Source organism: Antennarius striatus, chromosome 21 (genome assembly GCF_040054535.1).
Source record: "Antennarius striatus isolate MH-2024 chromosome 21, ASM4005453v1, whole genome shotgun sequence".
Taxonomy (NCBI): Eukaryota; Metazoa; Chordata; class Actinopteri; order Lophiiformes; family Antennariidae; genus Antennarius; species Antennarius striatus.
In genome coordinates this window covers 17,036,986-17,047,500 of record NC_090796.1, presented here as the reverse complement: position 1 = coordinate 17,047,500, position 10,515 = coordinate 17,036,986, and the positions used below count along the sequence as shown (strand labels likewise).

Below are 10,515 nucleotides of genomic sequence, written 5' to 3'. Positions count from 1 at the left end.
ACACCTGGAGAGACTAGTTTAAACACCTGGAGAGACTAGTTTAAACACCTGGACAGACTAGTTTAAACACCTGGAGAGACTAGTTTAAACACCTGGAGAGACTAGTTTAAACACCTGGAGAGACTAGTTTAAACACCTGGAGAGACTAGTTTAAACACCTGGAGAGACTAGTTTAAACACCTGGAGAGACTAGTTTAAACACCTGGAGAGACTAGTTTAAACACCTGGAGAGACTAGTTTAAACACCTGGACAGACTAGTTTAAACACCTGGACAGACTAGTTTAAACACCTGGAGAGACTAGTTTAAACACCTGGACAGACTAGTTTAAACACCTGGAGAGACTAGTTTAAACACCTGGAGAGACTAGTTTAAACACCTGGAGAGACTAGTTTAAACACCTGGAGAGACTAGTTTAAACACCTGGAGAGACTAGTTTAAACACCTGAAGAGACTAGTTTAAACACCTGGAGAGACTAGTTTAAACACCTGAAGAGACTAGTTTAAACACCTGGAGAGACTAGTTTAAACACCTGAAGAGACTAGTTTAAACACCTGGAGAGACTAGTTTAAACACCTGGAGAGACTAGTTTAAACACCTGGAGAGACTAGTTTAAACACCTGAAGAGACTAGTTTAAACACCTGGAGAGACTAGTTTAAACACCTGGAGAGACTAGTTTAAACACCTGGACAGACTAGTTTAAACACCTGGAGAGACTAGTTTAAACACCTGGAGAGACTAGTTTAAACACCTGGAGAGACTAGTTTAAACACCTGGAGAGACTAGTTTAAACACCTGGAGAGACTAGTTTAAACACCTGGAGAGACTAGTTTAAACACCTGAAGAGACTAGTTTAAACACCTGGAGAGACTAGTTTAAACACCTGGAGAGACTAGTTTAAACACCTGAAGAGACTAGTTTAAACACCTGGAGAGACTAGTTTAAACACTTGGAGAGACTAGTTTAAACACCTGAAGAGACTAGTTTAAACACCTTGAGAGACTAGTTTAAACACCTGGAGAGACTAGTTTAAACACCTGAAAAGACTAGTTAAAACGTGAAGTAGGGACTAGTTAAACGTGAAGAAGAGACTAGTTAAACGTGAAGAAGAAGGATACGTTTTTCCGTCACCATGACGACAGTCCTACGTGTTGTTTGGGGCTTTATTAATAAAGTTTTCTGATTTGAAGCGTAACCAGATCAACAGGACAACGGTAGTCGAGTTCATTCCTTTGACCCTTGGCTCTCATCCTCCACATCCTGAACGCTGTGGACCAATCAGCCGGCGGTGGGCGTGGCTGAGCGGGATCGACATCCTGTTTGCGTGGCGCCGCCGCACACACCTTTACTTAACCTTGGGCGCGTTGGGCGTTCTTTTGTCCGCCGCCTGACGTCTCGCTAATGGGCTCGTCTTCCATTGTGTTAATGAAAACGCCGCCAAATGAACGCGACGCCGCTTCTGATTCGCGCCGAGAGGCAACTCATTTGACTCAAGGTCACGTCTCCATTGTGGCGCCCGTTAATCAGCACGCGTGTGGAGCGTTAAAGACGCCATTGTTCCTCGGCGCCGCAGCTTTTAGACGCGTCTGAAAGGAAAACAGCGGCGCTTTACAACTCGGCAAATGAGCAGCAGTGTCAAGTTCAAATGGAGAAAGGTGCGTCTGCCTTTCTCCTCCCCAAAACGTTAATTCCTCTGCGCGGTTTGATTCTCCGCCGCCGCCGCCGCGCTGACGCTCGTCCTTCAGCCTCAAGTACCTTGAATGTCTTGGAAAGCTTGGGTGAGAGTGCTGGAATTCAAGGAGCTTTTGTGTGGCGGTGGTAGAACTTCCTGTGTGGATGGCGGGGGAGTAAATGACGGCGTTTGGACGACCTGCCCCGTGGTGAGCCCTCATTCAGCCCCCCCCCCCAAAGGTCAACGTGACCTCGCTGTGATTGGACCGTTTCCTCTTCCTCTTCCTTCCAAACCAGCCGGAGCGACTCGGAAAGGGTTCCCACAGACAAAGCAGCAGGAGAAAGGTTCCTACGTGCTCCTGGGGGGGCACCAGGACCCCTTCCTTCACTGTTTTCTACTTTTCTGTATCTTTTCGTCGCAAACTAGCATTTTGTGACGTTGACTCCATCTGGAGACAGACTCCGCCCATCAGTGGCGTCCCATGTCTCCGGTTTCTCCAGGCGGTCGGTCATGGGTTCACACCTCCCCACCCCCCCGCGTCAGGATAACTCAACTGGACCGGAGGTCCACATATAACCACCCCCCCACCAACAGCTGAAGCATTCCCTGTAAACCCGTGTGAAAATATGACTCCGCCCCCTAACCAGCTGCCGTCTGCACCGTTGACCTTTAGCTAGCGTTTAGCAGCCGGCGGCGGCGGTGGCCCCTCCCTGTGATGGACAGGTGAAGCGGCCCCCCCAGCAGTCAGGCTCAGGCCCCACCCACCCCAGGTGCATTCTGGTTCAGAAGCCCCGCCTCCAACCAGATGAACGAGGATCACATTGAAAAGCTGCCGGTTTCCCATGATGCACCTCTGCAGTCCAGGAGGGGACCGCATTAATGGTGAGTGTGAAGGAACGTCCTGGTCCCACGCCTGGGGGGTGTCGTTCTGGATTTAGAGATGTTTGATCGTTGATTGGGGGAGCCCCCCCCCCCGAACAAAGCCCCTCCCCCCAAAAAAAGCCCCTTAAATTCAGTCAGAGACACGTAATTTAACTAATTTAACTTATTGTAATTTAAAATTAAATATTTAAATCACACGTGGAGTTTTGTGAATTTGGTAGAAATCTGGAAAAGAAAAAATAATTTTTTGAGACGAAACATAAAGAAATGACAAAAACTATACAAATGTAACATTAATATATCATAAAATGTTGATTAAATTCATCTCAGCGGGGGGGTTTTACATCCATAATTCCTAATCTTTTATTTATTCTTGTTTTTGTTGTCCAGTTGCGTTGCCGGTTTGTTTCCATCTGGGTTTGGAGACGACCCATCGGGCGTTCTGACGCCCGTTGGCCCACCTGTCGTTATCATTACCCCCCCCAGACGACTAATTCAAGCTGCGCCGACAATAAAAACCAAAATAGTTTCCATCGTTTCTCCAACAACGAGAGAAATTTCCTCTCCAGGGAAGTTAAATGTTAATCTTTACTTATTATAAGAGAACAAACTTCATTAGTGAACAAATCAAACCGCAGCTTCCATAAAACATGCGTGTTTTGGTGGAAAGTGTCCGGCAGTAATATGTTAATCAGCAGCGGGAGACCTTTTAGCCGGCGTGGCGGGCAACATGGATGCATGATGGGTAATTAACTGTTTGCAAACACGGCGGCGGATGTACTCCGAGCTGCTGGAGATGAAACAATGAGGGCGTTCACAGAAAACATTTCTGCAAGTGTGTGAAGATTTTCTCTTTTCTTTGAGTATTTATGTAGAATTTATTTTACCTGATTTTTCTACTGTTGGAGCAGAAATAGAGTAAAAGATGCTAAATTGAAAATTACAAAGCGGTCAGCCAAGGTTTCACCAAAGACTCTCTTTTTACACGCCTTCCACTTCTTTTATTTTCCACTTTTAAACCACAAACTCGACAAACGTTTTCAGGAGCGGCGTCCTGATTTTAAACCGCCTCCTGCTGTAAATCAACTATTTAATTATTCAACATTAAATGCATTCGTGTCGTGGGAGTCATGTGACGCGGCGGCGATGATTAAAGCGAAAGCGTCTCGTCGCCTGACAACCCGTCAAGAGAGCAATCTGAAAAATTTACCTAACAAAACTCGTCTCATTGAGATAAATTATCGCGTGTATTTGTTCACGTATGTTTTTTTTTTTTTTTTTTTAATGTTTTGTGCGTCACGTGTTCAGCAAACATACGTGTGAGGAGGGAAACGTGACATCCCGGTTTCACACGTTTTATTCGTTTACAGAGATTTCATCTCCAAAAAAAAAAAGAAAACATAAAAATGTAAAAGTAAAATGCTTCCTGTGAATCTGCTGGTTAATTAGGATTTTAAAAAAAAGTCACCCATAATTTTATTTTGCAAGAAGACAAAGTGAAATAAATGTACAAAAAATAAATAATTGTGAATAAATACAAAATAAAATCTGCACAAATTAATTTACAAATTAATTTAAATAGAATTAAATAGAACTAAAATTATGGCAGCAGTGAAACAAGGCCTGCATTTAACAGGGAGAAACCTGTGAGCAGACCCCGCCTCCAGGTGGGTGGTACCTCTGCTGTGATTGGTTGAAAACGAAACAGGGAGAAAGCTGGTGGAGAAAAGTGAGACAGAAACGTACGGGGTAATTAATTATGCCAGTTTTCCAGTTGGGGGTAGAATCTATTTGATCATGTGATCATGTGACCTCCCCCCCCAGTACCTGCTGAGGCGGTCCAGGTGGGATGGGGGGCGGGTTCAGCCTCCTTTAGCCTGCTCTGAGTGGCTCGGATCTGGAGGCCCCCGGCGGCGGGTGCCTCTTCCTCCTGCCTGAACAAAAGGCAGGATGGGAGGAAGAGGAGGACCCTTCGTCGCTCGCCGGCGCCGCTCCTCTTCCTCCGACGCCGTCGTGCATCAAACAGGCCGACGATACCCAACCAGCAATCAGGAGGCTGGTGGCGCCGCCCGGCCGCTCGCCGGCAGCCGTGACCCCCCCTACACACCCCCGGGGAGCGTTCCTCTAAAGTGATTTCAATCTGAATTTCTCCCATGGGGGTCGGTCACCGGATGGTGAAGAGGTCGTTCAATTTTGGCGGGGAGCTGGACGAAGGGGCGGAACCAGGAAATCTTTTTGTTTTCTTCATTTCACTAAATAAAAAATCTTTTTAATTAAAAAAAGAAATTTCCTAATTATTTTATTGTTTGGAATTTATTTATCCTTTTATTCACATTTTATATTAATTATTAATCAGCGAATTAGAAACCAATCTATCTCATAATATGAGACCTCTTTTTTATTTTTTATTCAGGATATTTCAGGACATTCTCTCCTTTTAATTCAGGCTGTTTTTAGTCGGCTCTGTTTTTAGAAGCCGTTCCGTCCGGTTGTCCCAGAGGACATCACACCTGTCAGGAGAACAGGAAGCAGCGCCCAAAAAAAAAAAAAAAAAATTAATATAAAAAATAAAAATAAAATAAAGATGTGAGGAAACATTATCTAATAAAATTAAAAAAAAATAGATCTGAAGCAGATTAAACCGATTTAAATTTAAACAGGAAGGAATAAAACCGGACGATCGCTCCCAAACCTTCTTCCTCATCCTTCTCTCCTCACACGCGCGCGCTTCCCGCTCTCCCTCTCTCTCTCTCTCCACACGCGCGCGCTTCCCGCTCTCTCACTCTCTCTCCCTTATCGCGCGCGCGCTCTCTCTCTCTCTCTCTCTCTCCCCCTGCGCACACGTCACCGGAGGCCCCGCCCCGCCTGAATCTCATTAGTCTGTGTGTGTTTCTCCCTGTCAATAATCCCGATCCAGACTCTCTCTATTTCCATCCCTCTCTATCTGTCAATCAGCGCCGCCTTTGAACTGAAAACCACTCCGACCAACTTCAACTCCTCCATCCGGGCGTGAGGCTCCTCATCCGGCTGCTTTTCCTGCCAACATTCCTTCTTTTTTACTTTTCCACGCAGAGCTGCGGCCGGCGCGGACCCCCCCTGAAAGAAAACTTTCGCTCGGACTTCACCCGCACGCTCGGGGAAGACATCAAGGCTTTTTAAAAACTTGCGTTGTTTTTTTTTTTCCGCTCCCCCCAAAAAACCGAGAAGGTTTTTTTTTTTTTTTTTTCCCCCCTTCCCTTGCCGCAAAATGCCGCAGCTGAACGGCGGCGGAGGGGACGATCTGGGCGCAAACGATGAGATGATCTCGTTCAAAGACGAAGGGGAGCAGGAAGAGAAGATCTCCGAGAACTCGTCGGCGGAAAGGGATTTAGCCGATGTCAAGTCTTCGCTGGTGAACGAGTCGGAAACGAATCAAAACAGCTCGTCGGACTCGGAGGTAAGGTTTTTAAATAAATAAATAAATAAAAAACAGGCGCAAAAAAAATAAAATAATGTAAAAAAAAAATTAAATAAATAAAATTAAAATCAGGCGGAATCGTTGCGGTCCTGTGCGGGGCCTCCGCTCCAGCCAACAAGTTTGCTGCTAACGGTGGTTGTGTGGTTGTTTCCCAGGCGGAGAGACGGCCTCCGCCTCGATCCGAAACTTTCAGGGACAAAACGAGAGAAAGTTTAGAGGAGGGTGAGTTTTTATTCTTCCGCTCCTCTTTTTGTGCACCATGACATTACATGCGCCAAAAAAAAAAAAAACAACAACAACAAAAAAAAAACAAAAAAAAAAAAAAACGGAGGGGGCGACCCCCGCCTCCTTGCGCCTTCCTCCACATTTTAAAGCACTTAAATTTTATTGGATTTATTAAAACAACTTTTTTTTTTTTTTTTTTGCAAGGCCGCTTTTACCAACAACAACAACAAAAAAAAACTTTTCTTCTTTCCCTCCCTCCCCCCCCCGCCATGTTAGCTGCGAAAAGGCAAGATGGAGGGCTGTTCAAGAGCCCACCGTACCCGGGCTACCCGTTCATAATGATCCCCGATCTCACCAGCCCCTACCTCCCCAACGGATCCCTCTCCCCGACGGCACGCACAGTAAGTCCCCATCCGGCTCTGCTCTCTCCACACACACACACACACACACACACACACACACACACACACACACACACACACACACACACACACACACACACACACACACACACACCTCAAACTGGACGCGGGCTGTCACCTGATGTAAATGTTCAGTTTTCCAAACTGTCCCTGAAGTGTACATTACAGCACAAAGGCATGTATTTGCTGCTGCTAGCATGCTAACGGCTAGGACAGGTCATGTGTATGACATTTTTAATTTTTTTTTAAATTTTATTCCTTGTGTTCTATTTTTAAAAAAAAAAATCAAATTCACGCTTTAAAAAAATTACTGTAATTATTCTGCGTGTTTTCAAGTTTGGGTGCAAACAACAACAGCAACAACAAAAAAAAACAAATATGCAAATGAGCTTGCAGGCTGATTTGCATGTGTCAAAACATACAAAGGTGCGTGATTTCTTTATTTCTTTATTTCTTTATTTCTTTATTTCTTTATTTTTTGAAACATCTGTTTATTGTTTCCTATTTTTCTGCAGCTGATTTTGGTAAAAAACTGTTTGTGTAAAATAAATACTTATTTACTGGCTGTGTTTCCGTACATCTCAGCGTTACCTCGCCGCTCCCACCGGCCAATGGAATAATTTGAGCTTTCTTAACCCCCCCCACCCCCCTGCTGCAACCACCCCCCCCACCCGTTTTAAACGTTTGCAATTACAAGTCTGCACTTTAGGACCTGTCATCTCATTTTACAAGGTTAAGGCGAAGACCAGGCTGGAGGAAATACGACCCCCCCCCACACACACATACGCCACCTTCGTCCACCCCCCCAGCTCCACCAGAAACTCTTCTTCTTCACCTGATTTTTTTTTTTTTTAAATTTTTTTGAATAAGTCTCACCTCCTTTTGTGCTTCCTTTGCGCCGCGTCCCATCGTCCCCGGCGCACCGGAGCTGACCCCCCCCCCACCCCTTCAGCCTCCACCCTCTGGTTGGTGGAATCAGTGGCTCATTATTCTCCCCCAGCGCTGACACACATTCAGCGGCCGGCGTGGGTCTTTGTGGCGGGGGGCGTCCCGCTCCGCTCGGCGCCGCTCGCATTGTGCTCCAGAAAAACCAGCAAAACCGTGCAGAACGTCAAGGCGCCCCCCCCCACACCCCCCCCACTCGCCTGCTCTGGCAATCCTGACCCCCGAAATTAAATTTTCAGACAATGTGGAAAAGCGAGAATCCATTTTTTAATTTTTAATGCAGTGATTTGCACCCCCCCTCACCCCCCCTCGCCGGCTGTCGTTACCGGAGCTGACGACGGTTATTAATTCTACCTGAGCTGCGGCGGCGGGTCCTCGGCCCCCGGCGGCGGCGGCGGCGCCCTGTGCCTCCCCCCGTCAGGCCTTTGATGTAAATGCGTCGGACTTAAAGCGCCACAAATGATTCACCTGGACATTGATTCGCTGTCCCGCTCCCTAACGCCTCACACCGGGCCCGGAACGCCGGAACGCCGCTGAGGGATTCTGGGAACGCCGTCGCAAAAAAAGGGGGGGCTGCTTTTCCCTTCGTCTGCAGGTTTCTGTCGTCTTTATTCAGGCCTTTAAATCTACACATTTATTTTGACTATTTTTTATTCCTAAATGTGAGAAAAAGGTTGTTTCAGAGGTGGATTTTTTTTCTGGAGGTGGTGGGGAATAAATTCCTTCGTGTACCCCCCCCCACACACACACCTCCCACTCTCAGAATTAGTTTGACCCCCGGGAACCTTTAATCGTCCTGAATTTGTTTTTCCTGCCGCCTCCGTCGGAGGAGCCTCCCCATTTAGCATCATTTAGCGGTTTGACGTGACGCTGCAGCCGGGCTTTAAAAGCCATCGCCCCCATCCCACCACCACCACCACCACCACCTCCTTAAACCCCACACAAAGGCCTGCTGGATCCGGGGGGGTTCAGGTCGAGCTCTGCGCTGCGGCCTGCCGGCTTCACCCCGCTTCTCCTCCCTCTTTTGTCTCCAGCGACGCTAACGCGGAGCGGCGGGTTAACGCGGCGCTGCGGGCGAGCATCACACCTCAACAGGTCTGCTCAAGGAGGGGCTCCTCGCCATCGGGGGGGCCGTAAATCCTCCAAGCCTCTCGGACTTGTGAATGTTAAGATATCTGACCGCCCCCCTCTCTGAACCTGTAATTCTCCCAGCCTGTAGACTTTTGGCCGTGGTTTTGAGTTTCGACGTGTAATTACAGCGGTTTAAAAAAGAAAGTTGGGGTGGAGGTGGGGGGGGCGACACCAAGCATCCCTGGAAGAAAAAAAAAAGCCTCTCCCAGTAGCCGTGGCGATTCGGCGGTGGGGGGGTGGGATGGGGTGGGGGGCTTTGTGTGCTTGAAACAAAAGCTTCTGGCTCTTTGTTCTGCGTCGCTCCAGACTCACCTTTCTAGAATAAAACCCAGCCGCACGTCTTCATAATTTTTAGATTTTTTTTGTGTGTGGGGGGGGATGTAGAGGGATTTTTTGCGCAGATTATGGTGATGATGGCGTCTTTGCGGCGGGGGGCACAATGATGCGCGGTGTGGATTACGTGTGTAAATGGATTTCTGATGGCGTAATGCGGATTTAAGGGATCGGCCCACACCTTGTCCAATTGGCTTTACATGTTAATGGGACCTAATTGGTGTCCCTGGGGGGGGGTTGGTGCCCCCCCACACACACACACAACCATAACCCTAACCCCCACCACCACCACCAGCCGGAAAATGCACCGGGAAGGTTGTGTTTCTTTTGTCTTGTAAATCACTTTTGTTTACAAAGTATGGCGGAAGCACCCCCCCTCCCTCGGTGGTGTCTCTCATCCCCTGTGAGGAGGGGGGGTGAGGGTAGGTCCTGATTTTTTTTTTTTCAATCATCACTCATAAAAAGCTCAATCTGCTTCGGTTTTGAGGAGTTAACTTGGAGAATGGAGGTGGGGGGGGGCGAGAAGTAAACTTTGGCACCATTAAACTGAACTGGGGAGGGGGGGGTTACGCCGCACATTCCCACAGCTTAATTAGTCCAAACGCTAATTGTTCGCTCTCGGCCAATGGGAGCGGGCGCTGGGGGGGGGGTTTCAAAACAATAAATCACTCGCATATTTGTGCCGTGATTCAGATGGAGGCGCAACCCCTCCCATCGCCACATGTGGTCAATTGTAAAGTCAATGAATCGCAGATGTGTGTGTGGGGGGGTTAGGGGGAGCTGGGGGGGTACAGTATGGTTTTGTAGCTGCTGGTGAACGATTCACGATTGGTGCGTAAATATTTAGCGTTTGTTTCCCCCACGCCAGCGAGGGTTAATGATGATGATGCCGATGCTGCAGGCCGAGATGAAGGCCCCCCCCCCCTCACCTTGAAGCGGTGTGAATCGTGTGTGTGTGTGTGGGGGGGGGGCACGAGTGAAACCAGCTTGTTGTTTTTTTGAAGCGTTAGCGGCGGCTAATCTGAAGCTGAACCCGTTTCTGCAGCTCCTGCCTCCTTCCATAGAAGGGGGGGCATTAGTTCAGCAGCTGTGCTCCAGTGGCCCCCCCTCCATGTAACCCCTCCCCCCCCCCCTCCTCTCTCTTTCTCCCATGCATTTCTATAGAGCAGCACACAAAGATGGTCCTGTACATCTGGAATGCCGTTCCTGTCGTCTGTTAAAGCCGGTGGTGCATGCGGCCCGTTGGGCTGGGGGGGCTCCTGAAACATGGAAATGAAATTATCATGAGTGCATGCAGCCGGCGGGTCTAATCTGTGTCGACATGCTGCTGGATTATTTTGACTTCCTGCTTCACAATCTGTGTTTTTATTTGTTTTCGTGGCGTTGTGACGGAACGCTCCGTGTTTCTGGGATATTTGAACACGTCTGAAGACGTTTAGCATTTTAA

The 10,515-nt window shown here is 47.9% G+C and overlaps 1 protein-coding gene across 20 annotated transcripts in view; it reads left to right on the top strand.

Annotated features, from left to right (window-relative positions):
• Positions 1 to 4,948: 4,948 nt before the first annotated feature.
• tcf7l2 (transcription factor 7 like 2) overlaps positions 4,949 to 10,515 on the top strand; it is a 68,852-nt gene continuing 63,285 nt past the window's right edge. For 8 of the 20 annotated variants that reach the window (XM_068304936.1, XM_068304926.1, XM_068304927.1 and 5 more), the window contains exons 1-3: positions 4,950 to 5,991; positions 6,168 to 6,234; positions 6,514 to 6,638. In XM_068304936.1, the coding sequence (XP_068161037.1) occupies positions 5,803 to 5,991; positions 6,168 to 6,234; positions 6,514 to 6,638 (381 nt within the window). In that variant the 5' untranslated portion in view covers positions 4,950 to 5,802. Of the gene's footprint in view, positions 5,992 to 6,167; positions 6,235 to 6,513; positions 6,639 to 10,515 lie in introns of all 20 variants that reach the window. The other 12 variants (XM_068304937.1, XM_068304938.1, XM_068304935.1 and 9 more) reach the window with 3 other exon arrangements.